We start from the raw sequence: 22,592 nt of genomic DNA on the forward strand, positions 1-22,592 counted from the left end.
AGCCGACGTTTAGCTTTCTCGTATACCAATTTCGTAGATATACACGACATGGATCTGGGCCCAGGAGTTTCGAGGTGCAGTGCCAAAAATACGATCATGTGCCTAACCTAAAGGTGTAACTCAGGATGTCGGGCCTGTGTCCATAATTATATCATCGACAACCCTCTCCTCTGGAGCTAGGGAGACATGACATATCCAATGACAAGTATGAGGTTTTTATGCGGACTACGTTTTTGAACCAATTCATCCTATAGATGTTGCTTTCAATCCGTTGCTTCTGCCATTGGAGGATTTAAGAGGGCAACATATGGGCAAGACACGTAAATATTATGTTTTATGGAAAAGTGTCAAGTGAGATTTCGTCAGCTGTCGGCATTAATCTGCTGAATATCTGCGCATAAATACTATCTTCCTTGGTTTGAATTCCCTTGCCTTTGCCTTTGTCATCGTCTTCAACTATGACTCCCGCCAGCGACACGGCCAATTACGATGAGACATGTCCACTCCTCCATACCTCCAATGCTCACAACGCTGAAGCTCAAATTGCTGAGAAACCCAAGTCTACTCCTCTACCAAAGGGCCAACTCGCTGCACTCTGCATAGTTCGTCTAGTGGAACCCATAGCGTTCACCCAGCTCTTTCCATATGTCAACGAGTTTATGAGCGATCTCCATCTCACAGATGACCCATCAAAAATAGGCTTCTACAGCGGGTTGGTTGTACGTCATCTAGTTTGATCTTATGATCTGATCACTCTTCTCACTGACCTTTAACCACTAGGAGAGTGTTTTTGCTATGTCTCAACTGTGTTCCATCTACCAATGGGCCAAGATATCAGGTACTTTTACCGCTGCATTCGGTCTGCCTTTCCTCATACCTCGCTGTAGATGCTATTGGACGACGTCCTGTGATATTTTTCGGCATAATCGGGCTCGCCATCACCACGCTGATGTTTGGTTTGTCTAAATCCCTGGCGAGTGTCTTAGTGGCACGTTGCTTAGGTAGGGAACATTCCATACGGACCATACCTCTCTGCCCCTGGACTAATTTCTAATTCTGTAGGGGGTTTATTTTCGGGAAACGTCGCTGTCATTCATTCGGTTCTGGGAGAAATTACCGACTCCACAAACCAGATGGTTGCTTTGCCCATATACGGCCTCACCTGGCCTCTTGGTTCAATCATTGGGTGCGCTCCTTATTTGCACCTAATCAGGATATCGACGTTGATCATGCGTACATTCATAGACCACTTATTGGCGGGACGTTCTCTCACCCAGCCTCAAAATATCCAGAAATGTTAGGGTACCAGTTCCTCAAGGATTATCCCTATTTCTTGCCATGCTTTATTGCGTCCATGATCGCTATTATTGGTATCTTCCTTGGATTCATTTTCCTTGAAGAGGTACGTTCCAATCTGCAGCTCAAAAGTCGTGTGTTATATGGAGAACCTCATGCCCATCTTAGACTCTGCCCAGCAAGCGCAACGGCAAGAAAAGCTGTTCCCCTAATTCAAACACCAATGGCAATCGTGCCATAATCGCACCGGCTCTTCCTGAGAAGCCTCTCAGTGTTTCAAAATTATGTTCGATACCAGTCATATCCGCTTTGGCACTATCTGGCTTCATGCTGAGCTATATCGGCACATCCTTCGACGTTGTATTTGTCTTGTTCTGCTACTCGCCAATTGAATCCGGCGGTCTCGCATTTTCAGTGAGCTCCTCCTGCTTTGGACAAGTGCGATCAACTGACAACTAAATAGGCATCACAAATTGGATACTCTCTTGCCATTGCGGGTGCTATTGGTGCTACTATCCAACTTTGTATCATGTCCTACCTCCTTCGAACGTTCGACTCTGCGAAAATGTATAGCTTCTGCATGGGCATATGGCCTTATACCTTCCTCGTCTTGCCTCTTCTAAACCTTATCGCTCGTGCTGGTTTGGATGAGACCACCGGCGAACTTGGAACGGCTACTGTTGCTTTGCTATGGGTTGGTATCGCTTTCGTCCTTATGTTGACCAAGATCGCTTCTCTTGCTTATACGTACGCGTTCGTCCATTTTTGGCTGGCTGTAGTGATTGACACATACTATTTAGCGTCAGCATGATTCTTATCAAGGAGAACGCTCCGAATGCCGCATCGCTGGGGCAGTCTAATGGCATAGTTCAATTTGCAATGTGTTTCGCGCGATCATTTTCTCCCTTTGTGGTCAGGTATATCTGTCCTCCTTCACACGCAGGATTGCTCTCATGTTCTTCTAGCGCTCTATTTTCAATCTCCACAGAATACAACTTATTGTGCGGACAACTGTGGCTTGTCATTATGGTGACGGTCTCGTTCCTGGGCTTGACGACGTCACGCAAGGTCGAGCAGAACAGTGTGAAGTCGATCGGTTGAACGGTCTATTTCCAATAGAAGACCTACCGCAATAGGCGATGGGCAATTGCATTGTATATTCCCAAGGCATCATATCACGAGACCACATTGTTTTACCTCTTTTCTTATAGGGACACTTTCTATGCCATCAGACACAACCTGAATATGTTCGAGTCTTCCTGATTGCGTTATCAAATACACAAAAGCATAATTGTATATCGACAAGTAAATACTACGTAGATGGTTGGAGGTGCTTAGGCACTTGACCTATAGCTTACTGGAGTCGCCGTTTGGCTCTCCAAGAGCGTATAGTGCCTGCAACTGTGTTGCATATTTCGCAAATGCATCCTTACGGCGGACCTTGAAGGTCGGAGTCAAGGTATTATCCTCGATGGAAAACGGATCCAAGCTAATGTGGAGACGCTTGATCGTCTCAAATCTATTGAAGCTAGTCAGCGTGCCCTATTCAGAGATCCAAGTCTTCTTACCCAGCCAAACGATTCTTCTTCGCCTCTTTATTGAGAACGGTGAGGACCTGAGCTACCACTCGGGGGTCCTTGATAGCTTTCTCCAGTGCTGGGATGTCATCAGACGTTATTTTCTCGCCGAGAACCGTGGACACTAATGGAGCCAGAGCCACTGGGTCCGGGACGAGCACAGCCAGTAGGTACGATTGCATAGAATCGCCATGGACAAAGATCTGCTGCACGAGTGGACATGCAACATACATGTTCTCAACTTTCTCGAGAGCAACGTATTCGCCTTGTGAAAGTTTCATGATATTCTATGTAATACAAAATGAAGTCGGGGCGATGGTGATATGAGAGGAAACTTACTTTGACGCGGTCAACAATCTTGAATCGGCCTTGCGGGTCGACCTCGGCAACATCGCCGGTGTGGATCCAACCGTCTTTCAAGGTCTCCCGAGTATTTTTCTCGTCTGACATGATGTTGAGCGCTTACAATCAATGCACTTGTGCGTACACGACCTCACCCTTATAATACCTCGTGAAACAATTGGGACCACGAACACAGAGTTCACCTCGAGGATTGGGCTTGTCCTCGACTGTGTAGTTCATGGAAGACACGTCAACCAACTTCAATTCGTTCACGGGCTGAGGAGGACCAATGGTTCCCCCACAATCAGGGTCCGCCTTGAATGTATGTGTACAGACACCACAGTTCTCAGTCATTCCGTAGCCTGAGCCGTCCGTCAGATGACAATTTACAATCAAAGATGACCGACCATACCTTCTGTAATTTCGCAGAAGAGTGCGATCTTCAGGAAATCGATGACCTCGGCACTGATAGGTGCAGAGCCTGTGCTAACAAGCAGCAGGTTTCCGCCAAGGACCGCACGAACCTTCGAATGAAATATCGAGTTGTAACTAGGAATGCAAGAAAGTCAATGAGAACATACCTTCCGGAAGACAAGGGCATCCCAGAATGGATGGGTACTGACACCTGTGGCATGATACTGGTCGAGTTTTGCCCGCACAGCTGCCCGGAAGAGAGCGCCCTTCAGTCCAGGGACATTGCCAGCAGCCATAGCAGACTGATAGACTCGATTTAATACACGAGGTACAGCTGGAAAGAAGTGAGGCTTTAGCATCTGCGCATCTTCAAGGAGACGCAAGTTATCGCCAGTGGAAAACCCGATACATCCACCAATTGCCAAGGTTGTGAGTTCGACCACACGCTGCAAGGGGGTCAGTATAGAAGACGAGGTGAGCAAGACCAAACGAACCTCATAAATGTGAGCCAACGGCAAGTAAGAGAGAACGCTGCCATTTGGGGGATAGTCCATACCAAACATGTTGGAATATGCGGACGATGCAAGGTTCCCATGAGTAAGTACCACGCCTTACGAGCAAGAATTTAAGTGTCAGAAGGACAGAGAATGAGTACCCCACACCTTTGGGTTGGCTTGTAGTGCCCTGAAAATCCCTAGTTGGTGATACTTAAAATGGAATACAAAAGCCACGTACTGAAGTATAGCATAGTGATGCAACTGTATCGGGTGAAACGGGTAATGGCGATATCAGGTGCTCTTCACCATACTTTTCAACTACGGCGCATGTAAATAGCAGGTACGGTAAAATCAGGCTGAGATACTCACATTCCGAAAATTCTTTGACCTGCACACCAACAGTCTCTCCCCAAGCCACTAAGGCTTTGCGGGCATCTGGACTCAAACTGTCGAAGGACACGATCATTTTCATGGCTGCAACCTTGGGAGCTAGTTTCAGTAGCGCAGGTATGTGGTCGACCGTAGTGAAGATGATACTAAGATGCGCATGATTGATACTAGACAACCACGAATGTTGAGGGGTTTAACGAAATAGCGACAATATCACATACATATATTCTGTGGCGAAGTTATCAGCACAATAGGAAATGGCTCAAGACAGCCCACTTGCCTACAGAATCCTTGCCAAGGGTATCGTAAAGACCAACCCCGACTTTGTTGTAAGCATGTAGAGCGAGTTCAACGAGTTGCCATTCTGTGGTGACCGATGAGAACTGATCCCGGAGTGAGAAATGACACATATACCTGGTCTATTCTGTGACCATATACCAACGGTTTCGAGGTCCTCACCCTGCAGTTCACCTTGTGAGAATAACCTGTGCAGAGCACTGCCGATGCGACGCCTGCGACCATCCACCTGCTTGTACGTCTGCCACACATAAGGGCCGAATTTGAGCGGATTGGTTGATACTAACGGACGGTGACCGAGGAGTCTACAGTCCGGATTGATATTGTAACCGTTGTCAAAAACGTCAGGAAGTGTTGGCAGGACGTTGACGTCCACAAGACCATAGAATGCTGAAGTGTCATGAAACAAAATGAGCGATTATAAAATATGTGGTGCTTGATCTTGTACTAGATAGGACTCACCATTCCGATAGTGGGCTTTGAAAATACTTCGAATTCAGTGAAACGTCTGCGGACGAATATGTGGGACGCACCGGTTTGACCAGGGCATTTGGTGCCAGGAACAGCGATAGACTGGATATTGTAGTTGCACTTGTCTGGAAAAGGTATGGTCGTTATTGTCATTCTGGACCAGGAGATGGAAATTCAGGTTGTGACGGTAAGAGAGCAAGACACAAACTGGCAACAAGACAAATCCGTAGATATTCGTCGAACGCTTGTGACTTTTAGCAGATTCAGTTTCACCTTGCGGGTACGTTGGATTTCACCTGCAACGGTGCAACCGGTGACGTAAATGAACCCGGATTACCGGGCGTGCAGCTGAGGCAGGTTTGACAGTACTGGCCCTCATTCAAGTCATCTCGTACACCGGCCGTTGGTATCGCGTTCGCTATGCAAATAACCAAATGCATAGTCTAACGCCATGCATGCGGCTCTGCAGGAGTGTCGAAAGAAGTTTGACCGACAAAGCACAATCCCGCCACTCAAGAATCACAGGCATTCGGACCGTCACAATCCGAATCGTGGCAGCTTTATCAGAGTAGTAGGCAGGCCCAATAGAAGGACACTTCGTTCCATTAATGCAGCTTATCTGATGCCGCGGTATCAGGATGCTTGACCGTGTTCCCTCATGATGTCAGACAGTTTCAAATGTCATGTATGTTATGACCGTCTTATTGGAAGTATGTCGTACGTAGTACTGCTTGAATTCTATTTCTTTCGTATGTACATTAAATCTGTGAACCTTTAATTGGTGCCATGAAGGTAAATATCCCCCAGTGTGTTAGGCCAGCCATTGATATCAAGAAGGTCTGTGGTGATAGAAAGGTTATGCTGAGACACGAGCCACTGAAAAGAATCCTCTTACTGTAGTAGGAACCTGACTCCTGGCGCTGCCATAATCATAGTACCATCAGCTCATGTCTGCGGAAGGCGTGCCCGAAGATACTTACGTAGAGTGCAAACCAGGCATACCCTTCAATCCAATCCTGGCCATCAAGATAAGCTATTGCATCAGTGCAGAAGTCTTCCACCTCTACAAACGTAAGAAGTGGGTGTGAGTGCCATCAATAGAAGGTGCAGAGAGCTACAGGAAATGCCGATGCATCGGAGATGACAGATACTCACCTTTAACATTCGAAGAAGTAGATGCAAACTCCGTGACCCACATTGGCGATGAGAATTTGCCATGGAACGACTCGACATAATCTTTGAAATTGTCGAGGCCATCACCGTACCAGTGAATAGGTATGAAATCGAACGTGCATTTAGTGCAGTTTCCAAAGAATTGAGATAACCAAGGAATTCCTGATAGAGCGTTGGACACAGCGGGGCTACCGAGTCGGACGTCATGTGCCCTCAGAGGTTGGATGTACTGCATCCATAATGACGCGGCAGTCATAGGTGCAATATTCGACTGTGAACTAAGGTCAGGTTCGTTGAAACCCTAGGTTACCGGCAGAAAATCAGGTGAGTGAGATGCCTTCTCTCAACTAGATCAACCTACTAAGATGGTCTTCGCATTTTGAGCCAGCACTTCAGCCATAAAATTATCGACATCGTCTTCACCCCATTGCATGGGGATGTAGGTCATATCTGTGTTTTTCAGATAGCTTGGTGCAGTACTGCCCCAATCATATACCCAAGAGACCTGGGTGTCATCAGCGACAGCAATATCGCCAGTATTGTCGGAATCAGCAAATGCCAGCCCACGTTTGGTGGCAGCGAATGACCCACTCCCCAGTGCCACAGCCACACAAGATATTCTGAAGGTGAAGTTAAACATTCTAGAGAGATGTGCTGGAGGTACCAGTCTCTTCACGACTTCGCTATTTGAGTGTTCGAGGATGAGAAGGAAGGCACCTATTGCATCTATTTGTAACCTGCAGGCGCGATTCTCGATGGCTCGACTTGCCTTGAGTGAGACCATCCGTGCTGCTCGAGGATAGAAATGGGAGGTTCTTGCCGCGTTGCCTGAGCTCGTCATGATAATGTATGACAGGTCGCATAAATCACTACAAAGTAAGATACGTATACTTGATATAGTCGTGAATGAGTATGCAATGCATCCGATGGGAGAATATACGCACCTACAAGAGCCTCGAGAACGTCGGAAACTCGTTCATGATCCGCATCCGTCGGGCCCAAATGGGTACACTGCCTCTAAACCGAGTTCCTTCGAGATGTCTGAGATACCGCAACTCGCAGGACGGACTTGGCCAATAAAATGTTTCACCTCTGCTCCATCCAGATTTTAGAAAGGCACTCTAAGCAGTAAGTCTAAATGTTCTGAATGCATCCGCAATTTCTGGGTCACTTTCTCCAGTTCAACGAATCATTTACAGCTAGATTGAGCGTTCATTGAACAGCGCCACAAAGGAAGTAGTGTGACCTCATATGCTGCAGTCTTGTCCCTCGCAATCACGGGGAAGACCTTGCGAGAGCAGGTTAGGTGGCAAATGCTATCAGGCACAAGTGGTATTAAAAACTTGCGGTGATATTCAAGCATCTCAATTGACACGCACAAATTCCTTGCATCACATTGAGTTCCCACAAGTTCGCTTCCTTGCTGCGCAGAATGTTGCATGGCTGAATCAGGAGACACTCTTGATCTTTCCGAGTTCGTATTATATACGTGTCGGTAGCGGCTTCTGTGAGGTGTCTGAGTCGCATTTGTTGATCACGCGTCCAAGTCTGGGTATCGAGACTGCGCTGCCTCGTCTCGCTGCAAATGTTGTGTGTAAATGGCCGGTTCGCCCCTTGCGCCTCTTCTCTGGGACTCATCATCTACTGCTTCCCAAAATGCTCAGCTCGAAGCAATTTCTAAATACATGAAAACAGTGTTTACCTGCACAACTCAAGCAGCTTCTGCATGCACGGCAACAAATCGAGACCATCGAGAAGGAAAATATAGACTCGAAGTAAACGCATTCATTGAAGTTGTCCTCCCGCACAACGCCGCGGCGTCCGGAGGTACATAGTGCCAGTGTACTTGCGGACACAATATCTCGCTTTAATGAGGCCCTCCTCGAGGTTCATCAGCACAAATAAGAACTTGAGGAGAGGGCAACACTACTTTCCAATGAAACTAGTACGACAGTCTCGTTGCGAGCGAGTCTTGCATCATTCAGAAAGCAGTTAATTGTTGCGCACGAAGGGATCAAGTTTCACTGACTAGTACGGAATAAGCGCTGCGACTTGGAAGCTGCCGTGCGAAGGCAGCCGCCGCTCGAAATTTGAACGCGGAGATTACTCATGAAGCTACAGGAAGATGCAATCCCAAGCATGTAGAGACAGGCTGCTGCAGCTCAACGTTCAACTTCAGAGGTTGGCGGACCCGGAGAGGACTGCAGAGTTGCCGCACCCAGAAAATGCGCCGATTCCAGTGAACTTGTCGTGATGGTGTGCTGCACTAGTATAGACAAGTTGTCAAGCACTCTGAGTCTGACCACTGAACTGTTAGGCGGAAGCTGAGCTTCTCTCGGACGCAAGAAAAGATCCCATCACAATTGCAAAGCTGTGCTGATTTTTTCCACGACTCAATACTCAATACTCCGAAGCTCCAATGCTTAGCAGTAGTAGTAGTCTGACACCGTCCACAGCGGATGGCCTCTCTGACTCTGACTACTGTCAGCTCGCTAAACCCCGAACACTAGCCGGATGTTTGTATTCTGAATGCCCTTGACTCTGCCGACCGCTAGGACGCCAATAACTCACTACTGGGGCTTTGACCTACGCTGCTGCGTGAGGTTTTGATCGAGTTGTGAAATGCCTCATCCACTGCTCCTGGCATGGATGTGATCTTAATCCTATAAACTAGTTCTGCATTCACGAAAGCACGATTGGAAGGCTTTTACAGCGCTCCAAAGTTGTCGCATGAGTCTACTGTGGACGTCTTAAACGAGCCTTGTAGTTGTCGTAAGCAGCATCCCATCATTCAGTTTCATCATTGCCCTCAACAAAACGTATCGTACATACAGACTGCGTACCGTGTGTTCGCTCCAAGGCCCATTCGAATATTTGAACTCTTCACTCCTCATCGTCGTCGAGTACGCCGCTTGCCTGCAGCGCAGCCACTGCAGCCTCCACTTCAGCAGGGTGTTCCTTTCCCCACTCGATATCTCCTCCTCCGTCTTCTTTGTGAGCTCCTCGCACTCCAAATCTGGCAACTTCACGCCAAACACATCGTTATAAAATGTATTGTGATTCCCCAATGCGACACCCAGAAACTCAGCCACGTTTCCAGGGGTCACTTCAGGCTTGCCGCCCGGCAGGATGCAGCTCGGGAGTGGAGCGTACACGATGTGTGATTTGTTGACATTGGCTATGAGCCAAAACACGACGAATTCGATGAATGGTATAGCTGGAACACCGTATATGGACGGTATGTTTTTCACGTTCTGCGCAGGTGAGAGTATTCGCTTCGTGCACCACGCCTGTGGTATGATGTCGCAAGCGTTGATGATATTTTTGTTCCAGACCGCATACCCAGTCTCAGGGCATGTGCTCGTGGACGTCGGGAAAGTTTGTGCAAAGAGATTCGAAAAGCCCCTATTTCCGGGGGTTGCCCCCCCCGGTGGTATACACGAGCCCCTCGCCTTTCAGGGCATCCGATCCGGCAAGCGCAAGCGCTAACGTAGGAGACAAGGTTCCACCGAGACTGTGTCCCGTGAACACCACTGTCGTCGACTCCGGCGCGAGTATATTAGTCAGGTATTCATGCAGTTTGAGACCCGCAGATACTGATCCTGGAGGGGAAGGCTCAGTAAGCAAGGTATGTACAGCAGCGGCTGTCCCATATGCTACGTATGCCCCGGTCGGAACAATGTTCCCCCTGTTCACTGGTACCGGAAGTTGAGTGATTCCGCCTCCCACCCATGCGGAAAAGTCCACTACCCTGCCTACTGCGAGGTTTTCATACCAGCCATAAATCGAGCTGGCATTTGTCCCAGCGACAGCTACTACGTATGCCTCGCGTGTGCCGCTGTCATCGAAGGTGACGCTAGGGCTATGTGCGATAAATCATGTGTTGTCAGGCCCGGTATCTGCGTCGTCTGGCCGAGCTTTCCATATCACCGGGCCCCATACTACTTTCCACTGGCCACCGATAGCTGAGATGATACCGGGTAGCTTGGTCTGCAGGCAGTTTAGGAGGGCGTCCTGCTCTCCTTTCAAGGTATAGAGAGCGTTCGAGGCCATGGACAGTGCGAAAACCTGCTGGAAGACATCACCGGGTTCAGGAGAGACCCTTACTTCAAGTCCGGTCTAAGCTGCTTAAGCGACAATACAACGAGAGCTGACACATTGGGTTGACCGTATTTGAAGCAGGATTATTGGGCTCGAGACAGTTTATGTCCGGGACGCCGCTTTGAATTGAAGACATGTTGACTATATCATTAAGTTGGGTGAGTTAAATCAAGAAACTCATAGCAGATTAGTGGGGCTTACTCGAATTGATGTAGTTTGTACAGAAACTATGTGCCAAATAATAAACGTCCAACGATAGAGCACTGGATGGATGTCCTACTGAGACTCAGAAGAGGCATTTATATAGGCCCATGAACTTGTTCCAACTCAGAGTCAAAACCGGTTCCGAATAAGAGGACTCGGCGGCAGTACCACCAGTGCGACCTGATGAGTGAAATGTCAGTCGGGTGATCAGCGGTACTTAAGTAAGTGTCTGAACCGGTCTGATCCCGGAGCTTGACTTTCATTACTGTCGCTTACCACTCACTCGGCCACTTTGCAATACCTTACACAATCCAGCCTCAGTCTTGTATCTCGCAAGAACATATCAAATAAATGGCGGGACCTTAGAAACCTGACGAAGTGACATAATGAAATAGTTCGAATTAACAACCTCTGTCGCTGTACTGGTCGTTCGTGTTAAATACCCCTGCTTGCTGCATGGAGGTAGTTCCCAACTCTTTGCCAGGCACCACTTGCGTTCAAGGCTCTCGATGTCATGCTCACTGGACCACTGCATGGCTGCTTGTGCGTTACTATCCAGCATGCACGTGACCGCGTTCACCCGCTAGAAGAGAGATCCTTCGATCGATCTGGATGGGAAGACTACTGAATGATTGATTTCTTATTCTTTAGATCTAAGCGATGGTGTTGGGGGGCTTTTGGTACTGGACTATAATATGTATATTGAATTATGAATCTTGACACTTCATGTCGGCTCTCGGAACCAAATCAACTCCGAGTTGGAGCAGGCCATGGTGTAACGAACTTTCTTATTGGAGTTTGCAAGTTTTTTTTCAACCGTCGAGCAGACGACATCAATTTCCCCGTGTGATCAGCTATATGTAACTCCTTCCTCGTCGGTCTATACTCATCTTTTGGACCTTCGGTGATACCGGTCCTGGAGATAGGCGCATCCCGTCTTCAAAAGATATTCAACTGCAATGGGGGTTCAGGGTCAGCTTGCGGCTCTTTCGAACGTACGTACGTCTAGTCTCTCCACGCAATAAAATGTGATATACCTCGCCTTCATGAATGTATTAATGAGTTGTGGCCCGGGACGATTGATCACATTGTCAGACAGTACACTCTAGAATAAGCTGAAAGAGCTACGCTCCCTCACTTCTCGGCCCTTGCCCCTGATGCCCCAAACACCCCAGTTCGTCTTCACCATGACTCTGGGGTCAAAGTCTGCGACCTCCCATTTTTCGCTCCCAAATGCATTCTCGCCCGGAGTAATCACCCACTCGAACTCACCAGCAACATCTGGTGCAGTCTCGATGGAACGAATATCTCTCTCGACGTCTGCAGGGGAAAAACCTGTTACGTAGATGGCACAACGGGTTGCGAGTAAGGCTGGTACGACGGGGCCCCATTCTGTTGGGGAAGCAATTTGCAGGTAGGGCTTGCCATCTAATTCGGATACAGAGTTAGGGGACGGGAAACCAAAACCAGGGGAGAACAAGAAGAAGGCGTCCGTGTAGGGATCAAAGGTATCCTGAAACTGTGCGTGAACTTCAGCATAGTTCGCTTGAAGACCAGTAATGGTGAGCTGAGGGGTATAAGGGACGGTGTAAGACGGAATGCCGTAGAGTTCGACTGATGATCGCGTGCGCTTTAAGGCGCGCAATAGGTGCTGGTGTTGGAGGCTCATAGACGTTCGGCACATAAACAGGTTTATCCTCCTCCAGCTGCCTGGAAGTGTCGGTGGACGTGTGCGTCGTGGATACATTTTCTGCCGCAGATTGGTTGGTGATAGTATCCTCTTTCGCTTGCGGATTCATTTGCAGGCTTCGGAGGGGGAGAATTAGCCGGTCTCGGCAACGAGACTTGTGGTCCAATAAAGAAAAGGTGGAAATGACAGGATGGGAACAACATGCAAAGTTGCTCCCAAGCATGTGGCGGCAAAGAGGACTCAGCGCGAGCGCCGAGGATGAATATGCGCATCTGAGGTTTTGAGGCACCAGCCTCCTCTGTATCAGGTGCTCCAGGAGGGACATGCAGTGTGGTAGCGCAGTGCTAAATGTGAATTTTGAGGGCGAAGTCTGGAAATATATAGTAGATACTTACCTGCTAGTGAGCGACTTCCTTCAGGTGTAACTCTTTGGTTGCTTAAAGTCAGTCCACTATTTTGATGAAGAATAGAACCAATAGTGAGTGGATAGGTAAGAATTTTGCTGGCATGTCTTCTTGAACGTTCCGTGTCCATGGAGGGGAATCCGCGTGTATACCAAAAGACGTCCCAATTCGCGAATGATATAGCCTCCTCAGTAAGCCTGTGGTCCTAGTGAGTGAATTAATTGGTACGTCCGACTGTGGAAGACCAGATGACGCACCGGGCATCTCAAATTCACGAAACTTTCGACCACTTCGAAGATCATGGTCATCCTCGTTAACCTCTCGAAGTCTAGAGCAGTATTTTTTGTGCTCTTGATCAGCTATCCAATGCTCCTGTGAGCAATGAGTCGGGAAACCACAGTCGGGGCATTCAAATTTTACTGCGGGGGACTGCGATTTTGTATGTACATGAGTGCTGCAATGACCTGAAGTGCACACTGGACATTTGGCCAGTGACTGTATAGCTTCTCCGCGAGCGCGTATTGCAGGAAATGGAGATTTCGAGAACGGATGCAATAAGTTGTCCTCGGTCAGTAACGGAACAGGTTCTTCTTGTGCTGACTTGGACGGACCTGCGGAAAAAATTAAAAAGGGTCCTAGTCCTAGGACGGTTGGCACATAATGATCGTTGACGGGTCTGTGGCCCAGGGACAGCTCGTAGTGCTGACCTTGAGCGAAGAAGCGGAGAAGCCATAAGTAGATGTTTGTTGTTGTTGTTCAAGATCTTTTAGACGGTTGTTTGTTCTTGTTGTCCAAAGCCCCCAATTCCTAATTGGGTGACCAATTGCCGTGACTCTTAGTTGATCGACATCAACATGGCAGCACGAACAGCTACGATCTCAAGAAAGACTAACGAGACACAGATAGAAGTATCTATCAACCTCGACTGTACTCCTGGATCTCAAAATGCTCAGGTAATTGAGATTTCAACAGGAATTGGTTTTCTGGATCACGTATGAATGATATTTTTGTGACACCAAACTCCGGCTGATTGAGTTTACCAGATGTACCATGCCTTAGCAAAGCATGGTGGGATGTCTCTCACTATGAAATGTAAAGGCGATTTGTGGATTGATGACCATCACACAGCAGATGAGTATTGTAGCACATGTGCTCATGAATCGCTGACCAATACATCCGCGGTATCCACAGGATAGTGCGATAGCCCTCGGAACGGCTTTCAAGCAAGCTCTTGGTGAAGTCCGCGGGATTCGTCGATACGGAACTGGATTTGCACCCTTAGATGAGGTGAGTGACCGAGAAGCAGTGATGCACATGTCCATTTGACACTTTCCAGGCTCTCTCTCGAGCCGTTATTGATATCTGCTCTAGACCGTACTGTGTCACTGATTTAGGCTTAAAGAGGGAGAAAATAGGAGACCTGTCGACGGAAATGATCCCTCATATATTCTATTCTTTTGCCATAGCTTCTGGTGCGACTCTTCATGTCGACGTCCTACGGGGCGAAAATGATCACCACAGGTGTGTTTACCCAGTGTCTGTTAATCCAGTGACAGAACTCAGTCAACAGTTACAGATCCGAATCTGCATTCAAGGCACTTGCCCTTGCAATCAGACAAGCTATCGAACGCACTGGTGGCGACGATATTCCGAGTACTAAAGGGGTTCTGTGACACGATAAATTTAGCATCAGCTCGAACCCTGCGATCTTGATGCACAGCGGATATAAAAGGATAAAGAAATGCTCGCATTAGATAGTGTACAGACTGCAGTGTTCGGACCACATATTAACCAAAGGAAGCAAATGTCATAGAAACAAAGTATCAAAAACCGGCAGATCAAGACCAAAAGATACATCTCTTCTCCTTTGGTGGATTAAGCTGTCAAATATTGTGTTAGCAGGAGTCTGTGTCTCATGTACTTGCACTTGCCTTGGCGTACTTTGAGCATTTGAAGGCTTCTGCGAACTCCGGAATATTATAGACAGTGCCTTCAGTGCGATAACGGTTCGGTGAATGAGGATCTGACCGGACACGTCGAACCTGTTGCAAGATTATATTGAAATGGGTACTAAGATGAATAGAACACTTACTGCGTCAGCAGGACTGATGTTCATCGCCCATGTACGGGCGAACGAGATGAAGAATAGCTGCTCCCTGAAACCTGCCATCAGTGCCCGAGTATTTCACTAATAAATCGAGTGTCGCGAACCGAGTGTACCCAAGGCCGGGAAGCAGATATTCTTTTCCGGCATCGTACGACTCTTCGTATTGCGCTTTCCAAGCCCGATACGCCTGAATCAGACCTGTGTCTCCGATGTTTTCGCCGGAGGTACTTGAAAGCCATCAATTAGTAACATGAACAAGCTTAAACCTCATAACCATGGACGTACAGATTTCCCTATGGATCAACTGGTCAATGATTATACACAGGAAGCACAATGTGACATACATTGACGTGAATGATCCCTCCTTTGCCATCCTCTACTGTATACGAGGAGTATTGCTCCACGATGCAGTCCTGGCGAATCTGGTACGCGTCGCTGGTCTGACGTGACCACCACTCTTCGAGTTTTCCTTGTTGGTTGTAAAGACGACCTGAGGAGTCAAATGCGTGCTAATGATACTTAAGCCAGTGCTTATGGAAAGTGTGATGTGGCGAACTTACAGTCAATTCATGAGCAGCTACCATTCCAAAGGAGCCGTAGGAGAGGTATCCAGGCCTGTACATAGGAGCGTGGATGAGAAGGGGCTGGGAAATGGTGACATATTCTCATACCAGCTCTCAGAGAAGAAAGGGGGTTGTAAGATACCAGCTGGGAAAACAATCTTGTTCTTTGTCAGTCCAGTACCTTGACCGTACGAATTCACTTACTTCATTGGCAGGAGGGTTATAGTAAGCATTTACCGTTGCTGGTGTCATCTCCCACTCATCAGGATTTCTCTGCTTGCCGATTTTCTGCCACATCTTGTACATATCGGAGGAGCTGTATAACATGTGGTCAGTACTTGATTTGAGCGAGTGTTGGTGTTACATACGCAGCACTAAGCATGTTTTCAAAGAAGGTATCCACATGTACTTTCACGAGGGTGTAGTAGGAGACAAGGGAACGTGGATCACGTGTGTCTGGGGATAGAGGGAAGCCAACCTTAACGCGAAGAGCTTCGGCTTTCTCGGCAGCTTTACGTGCGGACTCTTCATCCATCCATTCGATGCGGTGTAGGGATCTCTCAAAGGCATCGATGATGTCTGGCCAGTGAAAAGTCAGTAGTATTCCGAAGCCAAAAGTTTCTTCTTTACTCACTATCAATGACCTGGGTCGCTTTCTCCCTTGATTCGCCAGGGAATGTCTGGTTCACAAAGTATCTTCCAGTACCGAAACCCAAAGCAGCGTCGACCTTCGTCATGCAAAACTGGGAGCGTTCACCAACTACGCCAGGCTTGAGGCCATACAGGGTCTCCTGCAGAGTTCTCACAGCCTTCCAAGCCTCAGTGGTCCGACCTAGGTTGGGGCATACTCCAACGACGCGCGCACAACAAGATATGCCTCGATGACATCTGCTGGCGTCTTCTTCAAGATTTCCGACAGGGAATTCGGGTAAGGTTTGTACGTGATGATAACACGGCTTGGGAAGGCACGAGGCGTGAACGTGGCAAAATAGTCTGGGAAGTTGATCTGTGAGAGCTCGGCCTTTAGAGTGTTGATGGTGATCGGGTTGTACGTTCCGAATGGATCTTGCTGCAGCTTGTCACTAATAGCCATGTAACCAGTGAGAGTCTGCCAATAATGGGACGTGAATCAGCTTACAGGTCAAGTGTTGCGTCCGCAATTTCAGTTTCGAACTTGACAACTTTCTGCGCAAGCTCGCGGGCATTCTGGAAAGGATCTCCAGGACTACGTCCCCGACCATCATCATTATCATCGTCATCGCCGTCTCCATCCCAAGGTGGCCATGGCCAGGGGGGCCAGACATGCTCGCTGTCTTCGAGTTCTCCTGTCTGGAGGATTGTTCCTGGGTTCTCTTGACTCAGAACTCGGTCATCTCTCAAGGATGATAGGAGGCGTTCGATGACGTCCTGATATACGGTGAGAATACTCTTGTCCTTGTAATACTCCTAATACTTGTTAAACGTATTGAAAATTCTGAGATTTTGGGAGCTGACCTTGGAGGGGAGTCCTAGGCTGGGTTGACTGAACCACAGAATCATATTGTTCGGGTCAGCACCAGAGTCGCCTTCAATGCTAAATTCAAAGAGTGCGTCGACACCTAAGTCATGGCATGAGCGAACAGGCAACATAAAGCCAAACAAACGACTCTTACCCCGAGAGTGCAGATAACCTAGGGCGTTGGATAGGCCCTGTCTCGGATTCATGGTATATGCTTGGGTAGTCTTGCCCCTGTAAAGCTGCCGAATCGTGTTGACGAACTTCTGTAATGGCTCCTGGCCAAGATAATCAAGCCGCGCCTCGTCCATACATGAAGTGTATAGTATACGGATCTTGTGAAGTAGTTGATCATCCCACGAATTGTCTTGGATCGATGAGTCGCCCTCAAGTAATTTGAGAATAACGTGCGCGTTCTGTTCTGAAAGAACCGAAAACGAATTGATGGCACCCTTGTCACCCGGAATGGGGTGCGAGGCTATCCAACCACCGTCTGATGTTGTAATTAAGCAATGCAGCGGATACAATACAAAACCACGTGCTGACTTACTTGCAAAATCATAGAAATTTTCGCAAGGGTCTTGTGTTTTGTCCAGAGAAGATAGAATGGAAGCAGCCAAGATGATGCAACCCGGAGTGAGGCACTTATCCTGTAGATGGTGAGGCATGGTTCAACCACATGCAAATAGACCTACTGATGGAGGCGCCGGAGGGTTGGGATTCTCGGGAGGTCCTGTGGGCTCTGGCCCGACGATCACTGTGCGCGTGTGAACATCTGTCGTTGTATAAGTGGAAGTAGAAACCGAGGTAGAAACAGATGTTTTTGTGGAAGTAGTCGTCGCAATTTTGGTCGCTGTAGTTGTACCGAAGACCGTAGAAAACATCGTAGACACGGCAGTGCTGGTGGTCACAATGCCAGAGATTTTAGTCGTTGCAGCAGTAGTCGTGTGAGTCACTGTAGCTGTTGCGGTCTTGGTCAGGGTAGTATTACCTCCACCTCCGTCTCCACCTCCACCACCAGGAGTACCGTTTCGTAGATTCAGTTTATGTTGTGCACCAGCGAATAGGCCAATAAAGACAGAACTTATGAGGAGCAATATGAGAACTTCAACAAGCAGTACTTTAGTGAGGCCAGTAAGTGGTTCTTGGACGACGTCGGCAATTCTTCGGGACATAGATGGGTGGGGAGAGCGTGACTGGGCGCTTTGCGGAGGATCATCATCTCCACCTCGCAAGAGAGGTGCAGACTCTGTTCTCGAAGTAAGTAACAAACATAGATCATACTTGCCTGACTAGAATCATACCTTGGTCAGTTGAGGGCCTTGGCTCGTACGCCATGGCGGCTGTGAGTGTAGCCAACAAATGCGGAGACGGTCTTTAAGTACCTCGTGGACGCGTGCTGAACGTATGGAGGGCACGCGGCTTTCTCCCAAATGGAAGCTATTAAATCGCGGTCCCCCCGGAAGCTTTTGGACAATAAACCAAAACAATGCCTACCGCCGTCCGTCTGTCTGGCACAACTTTATGCAGCTCGGACAATTCTCATATCAATACAAGCCTCACGTTATGCGTGCATCTTCATGCCTTTGATATAGTCCTGATAAAAAGTGACACGTGCATCGTTTATATGGCTCTCGTAAGGCAATATTTTTGTGTGATCATGATGTACCACCATTTTTCCTTATTCAATCGTGACTGATAGAGCTGTTGGTTGACCTCTAGCAATGAGCCGCATCCTGCCCTCATCTCGCATTGTAATGAGTATTTTGCAAGCTGCGGGTTCTCCGGTTAGCTCACAGCATTTTGCGGTACGCGGCAATGTCGAATCGGGGTGGGTAATTTCCATCATAAAAGCATTGTGGCGACCGAAAGTTTCAGTTGCTAAATGATGATACCATGTCCTCCCATCCTCACATCGAAGGCAAGAATTATACTGGGTCTGATGACATGATAAGCAGCAAAGGTAAGTATCTTCACGTTTATAGATTTCAAAAGATACAACTCACCCCATATATCTGAGTTAGATTTCTGCATGGTGCTTTCATATCCGCTATTTATCAACTTTCAGCTAGTCTCAAGCGCATGGCATCAGCAAACTGGTGAGACTCAGATATTCCCAGATTTTGTACCTGTTTCCTGTACATAATGTTATAAAACAATATTAATATAAAGTAATATAAAGTGATGTAAAGCAATATATACTATCCATTACACTCTACTCGTGACGGACGGCTATTTCGTGAGTCACACTCATGTCACGAATAGTAACAGACAGTCACACTGGCTGAATTACAGCCTGCCCAGCAGACATTTGTGATTCATATCAGTAAAGTGGCTAAGCAATTACTTTGAAATTGAGTGCTGTAGACAAAAATCATGAAATAGCCATCTGTCATGAATAGAGTGTAATGGATAGTAGGTCCGAATCCAGCATGAATTGGGGTGATTACATTGCTTTAGATTGCTATATATTACTTTGTATCATAATATACAGGAAAGAAGCATTGGGCTTACAAAATACTACAATATCAACTACACCACCAACTGCCACATTGGGCTGTAGAGAGATAGTGTGAAAACCATTTGTAACACCTTGGCAACAGGTGGATACAAGTTTGAATAGAGACTTAGTACATAAATAAATAAATAATGCTGTAAAGCCCATAGATCCAATGCTTATCAAAGGTTTTTTTTCCCACCTGGGTAATAGACTGGTTATAGCTCATATTTGGTCCAATCTGGGGCTTGTCCATAGATCTACATAAGTATCAAACCTATGGTATACCTATGAAAAAGCTTGTGTGAACATCCTGTCCAAGAACTCTATAATGAACTCTAAGTTTGTTGGACTAGCATCTGTATTCTACACAAAATACACTTGGTTCTATTTACCTAAGCAGTGTGAATGTAAATACATTATATAGAACTTGAATTTCACAAGAACTGCTTCCTGCAAAATACATGTTACACTACAATAATTGCTAGACAGTAGAGACTGATTAGGACTTGGTGCACAAGACTTAGCAAAATTTGTGATGAGATGACCTGCTGGTTGTCATATATAAGTTGAGACCTACCAAATACAAGGGTTTATGACCTAATGGGTTGTGCATGTGAAGTATGTATGTTGGTCAAAGGTGAGTGCTTGAGTTCAAATCAGAGAGGCTTACATTTTAAATTTTAGTGTAATTTCTTTCTTTAGCCACATCACCGCTTATAGGGCTGTTTCCCAGCTCTCACACAGCTCTACATGAAACCTCTCACAGAGATAGTGTGAAACCATATAATAAATAATTCTCAGGGCTAGTCTACACCTCAACCATTTTAGGGCTCTACCATAGGTTTTGGGCAGTTGGTGGTGTAATATCTGAGTCTCACCAGTTTACTGATGATGGTACCTGTACATGTGGTTGAGTGTGCCAATGTTCCTGTTCTGGGAATCCTATCAGAGTTGTGCTACTCCAGCATGTGTAATGTCATATCCATTGAGTAGTGAAGAAGCACCATTACTTACTTCATTGTCATACAATGTCCAGGTCTACAACATATGAATGCTGTACTGTAGCAAGTTTGTTTTCTTAGGCATTGATGCACACATAATGATTCAAAGTAGTGGGTTCCATGCAGAATTATGTGTGTCCCCTCCTTTGAAGTACCCCAATGGAGTGCCCACCATAGCTCAGTTGTTTCTCCAGGTCTCTGGTATACACTAGTGAGAGAATGTGAGCTCAGTAGTGTTATGAGACAATACTATATTGGTAGTACCTAGTGAGAGAACATGAGCTAAGGTACATCAGTACAAGATAAGTGTGAGTCAAAGATATGCACACCTCAGTAGTGTTATGAGACAATACTGAGGTGTTTGGACAGAGATAAGAAGGACTAAATATGTACTGTAATGATTAGCTAAGTTGTACCAGAGGATTGATGTGTGGAAGTGCCATGTGGTACAGAATTCAGGAAGTGTCTACAACATATGGTGCTGAAGGTGAACAAGATAGGAGATAGTGCAAGAATGGTAATGGAATAGCTAACACACCCTCTCACTAAGACACCAACTGTAGACTGGTGGTATGCTGCTGAAACAATGGATGTGAGAGAGCCTTCATTAGGATATCAGTGACATTCCTATGGTATGGGATCCAGTATGGCAAGAAGGTGCTGTTCTCAATGTATTTGCAAATGAAATGGTAGTGAATATTGATATGTTTGGAACAGATGTTGTTCTTTGCTTCCTTGAATCAGGAGGCACTAGTGTTATCCATGTACAGGACAATGGGAAGGAGGAGTGAGACATGCAATGAGATGAAGAGGGTTGATCCAGATCCCTTCTTGCAAAGCGTGAGTGATGGCCATGTACTCAGCTTCAGTGGAGGAAAGCACATGAGTGGTCTGTTTCTTGGAGATGTGATTGATTAACCTGCTGGCAGAGAACCAAGTGTATCCTGAGATGGAGAGTCTATCATCTGGTGAACTTGCCCAGTCTGCATCACAGTACCCCTGCAGCCTCTCATCAGCTCTGTCCCCCCCATAGTGAGCACAATAATTGATGGTGCCACTCAAGTAGTGAAGCAGGCACTTAGCTGCAGTGTAAAAGTGGGGGGCAGGATGTGCACTGTGTTGAGTGAGTGCATTAATGGTAAAGGTGATGTCAGCTCTGGTACAAATGGCCAAGTACAATAGCTCACTGATGATCTTCCTGTAATAAGTTGGAAGGTTAGCAATCTCATTGTAGACATTGGTATCAAGACCAAATGGGTGTTTAGCATCAAGGGGAAGCTGGATGGGATTGCAATCTAAGAAGTCATATTCATTGAGAAGGTAGGATATGTATTCTCCTTGATGTATCCACAATTGTCATGTTGAGCATTTACACTTGAATTGCATCCCAAGGAAACGTTCAATGGGTCCTAAGTCTTTGATACTGAAGCACTGAGCTATGTGACTCTTGACAATTTGCAGGAAGGGTTTTGAGCTAGACATCCCCATGCTGTCATTGACATGCCACCCAACAATGCAAACAATGTGGCCTGAGAAAGGGGTAGTCTTGTCATAAATGAACACAGCATGATCAACAGCACTGTTAAGGTCATACTCAAGGGCTAACTGGATCTGAAGGGCTTCGGCCTCAGCTCATGTGCTGTGCCCCTTACTTGAGTATTGCCCCTTATTTCAGGAAGACAAGACTAACGCGTCCAGAGGGTTGGACAGGTAGCGTAGCAGATCTGGATGACTTCCAGATGTGGGATAAGTATTGTAAGGCTAATCCAGACAAGTCCAGACTAGAAACTAGTGGTAGTGGCTGTTGTAGACAGAGGCGGATGCAGATAGATTATATGAATCAATCCTAAGTCTTGGAGGGTAATGAGAGTAGAGATACTCAGGTCTGGAGGACAGGAATGAGCAGAACTAAGTTGATATTTGAACTGAGGTGCTACAGAGAGTTACAGGAGGTTATATACTATAGGTATCTAATGGAATGATCAATCAGCAGAGTCTGAGGCTATGTACAAAGCATATGGATAGTCTATTGGTAAGTAGAAACAGATCACAAATCATGAAATGGAAATG

At 46.9% G+C, this 22,592-nt stretch overlaps 7 protein-coding genes across 7 annotated transcripts; 2 read left to right on the forward strand and 5 right to left on the reverse strand.

Annotated features, from left to right (window-relative positions):
- The first annotated feature begins 62 nt into the window (after nt 1-62).
- BJ212DRAFT_1341736 (major facilitator superfamily domain-containing protein) lies at nt 63-2,539 on the forward strand. The gene is made up of 9 exons (XM_041335159.1): nt 63-719; nt 781-838; nt 888-1,001; nt 1,063-1,186; nt 1,246-1,402; nt 1,465-1,710; nt 1,760-2,043; nt 2,097-2,213; nt 2,262-2,539. The coding sequence occupies exons 1-9, from the start codon at nt 459-461 to the stop codon at nt 2,395-2,397; spliced, it is 1,497 nt and encodes a 498-aa protein (XP_041195109.1). The 5' UTR covers nt 63-458; the 3' UTR covers nt 2,398-2,539.
- BJ212DRAFT_1341739 (uncharacterized protein) lies at nt 2,540-5,541 on the reverse strand. The gene is made up of 15 exons (XM_041335160.1): nt 5,493-5,541; nt 5,347-5,438; nt 5,276-5,290; nt 4,931-5,203; nt 4,797-4,880; nt 4,738-4,744; nt 4,496-4,683; nt 4,365-4,444; nt 4,292-4,313; nt 4,124-4,239; nt 3,797-4,075; nt 3,628-3,739; nt 3,371-3,577; nt 3,213-3,316; nt 2,540-3,160 (listed from the first exon to the last, which is right to left on the reverse strand). Exons 2-15 carry the CDS (start codon nt 5,435-5,437, stop codon nt 2,861-2,863), a joined length of 1,878 nt encoding a protein of 625 aa, XP_041195110.1. The 5' UTR covers nt 5,438; nt 5,493-5,541; the 3' UTR covers nt 2,540-2,860.
- A 517-nt stretch (nt 5,542-6,058) lies between these two features.
- On the reverse strand, nt 6,059-7,097 carry BJ212DRAFT_1267090 (uncharacterized protein; the record flags this gene model as incomplete). The annotated part of the gene is made up of 5 exons (XM_041330630.1): nt 6,059-6,123; nt 6,180-6,204; nt 6,265-6,347; nt 6,440-6,758; nt 6,819-7,097. The coding sequence occupies 5 exons, from the start codon at nt 7,095-7,097 to the stop codon at nt 6,059-6,061; spliced, it is 771 nt and encodes a 256-aa protein (XP_041195111.1).
- Nucleotides 7,098-8,632: 1,535 nt separating this feature from the next.
- Nucleotides 8,633-10,694, reverse strand: BJ212DRAFT_1298047 (uncharacterized protein; the record flags this gene model as incomplete). The annotated part of the gene is made up of 6 exons (XM_041332649.1): nt 8,633-8,718; nt 9,029-9,120; nt 9,290-9,747; nt 9,899-10,319; nt 10,410-10,563; nt 10,613-10,694. 6 exons carry the CDS (start codon nt 10,692-10,694, stop codon nt 8,633-8,635), a joined length of 1,293 nt encoding a protein of 430 aa, XP_041195112.1.
- Nucleotides 10,695-11,867: 1,173 nt separating this feature from the next.
- Nucleotides 11,868-13,589, reverse strand: BJ212DRAFT_1446008 (zinc-finger of mitochondrial splicing suppressor 51-domain-containing protein; the record flags this gene model as incomplete). The annotated part of the gene is made up of 6 exons (XM_041338177.1): nt 11,868-12,392; nt 12,436-12,568; nt 12,603-12,762; nt 12,848-13,053; nt 13,110-13,532; nt 13,564-13,589. 6 exons carry the CDS (start codon nt 13,587-13,589, stop codon nt 11,868-11,870), a joined length of 1,473 nt encoding a protein of 490 aa, XP_041195113.1.
- Nucleotides 13,590-13,665: 76 nt separating this feature from the next.
- On the forward strand, nt 13,666-14,592 carry BJ212DRAFT_1341765 (IGPD-domain-containing protein). The gene is made up of 5 exons (XM_041335161.1): nt 13,666-13,848; nt 13,900-13,987; nt 14,046-14,143; nt 14,193-14,377; nt 14,433-14,592. Exons 1-5 carry the CDS (start codon nt 13,711-13,713, stop codon nt 14,527-14,529), a joined length of 606 nt encoding a protein of 201 aa, XP_041195114.1. The 5' UTR covers nt 13,666-13,710; the 3' UTR covers nt 14,530-14,592.
- On the reverse strand, nt 14,593-18,431 carry BJ212DRAFT_1586514 (Metalloprotease). The gene is made up of 18 exons (XM_041342388.1): nt 18,326-18,431; nt 17,717-18,270; nt 17,572-17,671; nt 17,179-17,514; nt 17,021-17,124; nt 16,665-16,972; nt 16,392-16,608; nt 16,161-16,344; nt 15,895-16,105; nt 15,731-15,842; nt 15,635-15,684; nt 15,524-15,578; nt 15,308-15,472; nt 15,249-15,256; nt 15,068-15,190; nt 14,949-15,012; nt 14,788-14,898; nt 14,593-14,736 (listed from the first exon to the last, which is right to left on the reverse strand). The coding sequence occupies exons 1-18, from the start codon at nt 18,357-18,359 to the stop codon at nt 14,695-14,697; spliced, it is 2,778 nt and encodes a 925-aa protein (XP_041195115.1). The 5' UTR covers nt 18,360-18,431; the 3' UTR covers nt 14,593-14,694.
- Nucleotides 18,432-22,592: the final 4,161 nt, after the last annotated feature.

Source organism: Suillus subaureus (assembly GCF_016647635.1).
Source record: "Suillus subaureus strain MN1 chromosome Unknown BJ212scaffold_9, whole genome shotgun sequence".
Taxonomy (NCBI): domain Eukaryota; kingdom Fungi; phylum Basidiomycota; class Agaricomycetes; order Boletales; family Suillaceae; genus Suillus; species Suillus subaureus.

What these genes read in the sequence shown, in the direction of transcription:
- BJ212DRAFT_1341736 (XM_041335159.1), top strand. Translation starts at nt 459, where the DNA reads ATGACTCCCGCCAGCGACACGGCCAATTACGATGAGACATGTCCACTC. An exon ending in GCTTCTACAGCGGGTTGGTT is followed by an intron (nt 720 to 780) that starts GTACGTCATCTA and finishes TTTAACCACTAG; the next exon opens with GAGAGTGTTTTTGCTATGTC. An exon ending in GATTCATTTTCCTTGAAGAG is followed by an intron (nt 1,403 to 1,464) that starts GTACGTTCCAAT and finishes TGCCCATCTTAG; the next exon opens with ACTCTGCCCAGCAAGCGCAA.
- BJ212DRAFT_1341765 (XM_041335161.1), top strand. Translation starts at nt 13,711, where the DNA reads ATGGCAGCACGAACAGCTACGATCTCAAGAAAGACTAACGAGACACAG. An exon ending in GATTTGCACCCTTAGATGAG is followed by an intron (nt 14,144 to 14,192) that starts GTGAGTGACCGA and finishes GACACTTTCCAG; the next exon opens with GCTCTCTCTCGAGCCGTTAT. An exon ending in GGCGAAAATGATCACCACAG is followed by an intron (nt 14,378 to 14,432) that starts GTGTGTTTACCC and finishes CAACAGTTACAG; the next exon opens with ATCCGAATCTGCATTCAAGG.
- BJ212DRAFT_1341739 (XM_041335160.1), bottom strand. Translation starts at nt 5,437, where the DNA reads ATGACAATAACGACCATACCTTTTCCAGACAAGTGCAACTACAATATC. An exon ending in CGTTGGCTCACATTTATGAG is followed by an intron (nt 4,076 to 4,123) that starts GTTCGTTTGGTC and finishes ACCCCCTTGCAG; the next exon opens with CGTGTGGTCGAACTCACAAC. An exon ending in AGATTGTTGACCGCGTCAAA is followed by an intron (nt 3,161 to 3,212) that starts GTAAGTTTCCTC and finishes TGTATTACATAG; the next exon opens with AATATCATGAAACTTTCACA.
- BJ212DRAFT_1586514 (XM_041342388.1), bottom strand. Translation starts at nt 18,359, where the DNA reads ATGGCGTACGAGCCAAGGCCCTCAACTGACCAAG. An exon ending in ACCCTCCGGCGCCTCCATCA is followed by an intron (nt 17,672 to 17,716) that starts GTAGGTCTATTT and finishes CACCATCTACAG; the next exon opens with GATAAGTGCCTCACTCCGGG. An exon ending in CCCGGCCTTGGGTACACTCG is followed by an intron (nt 15,013 to 15,067) that starts GTTCGCGACACT and finishes GGCAGGTTTCAG; the next exon opens with GGAGCAGCTATTCTTCATCT.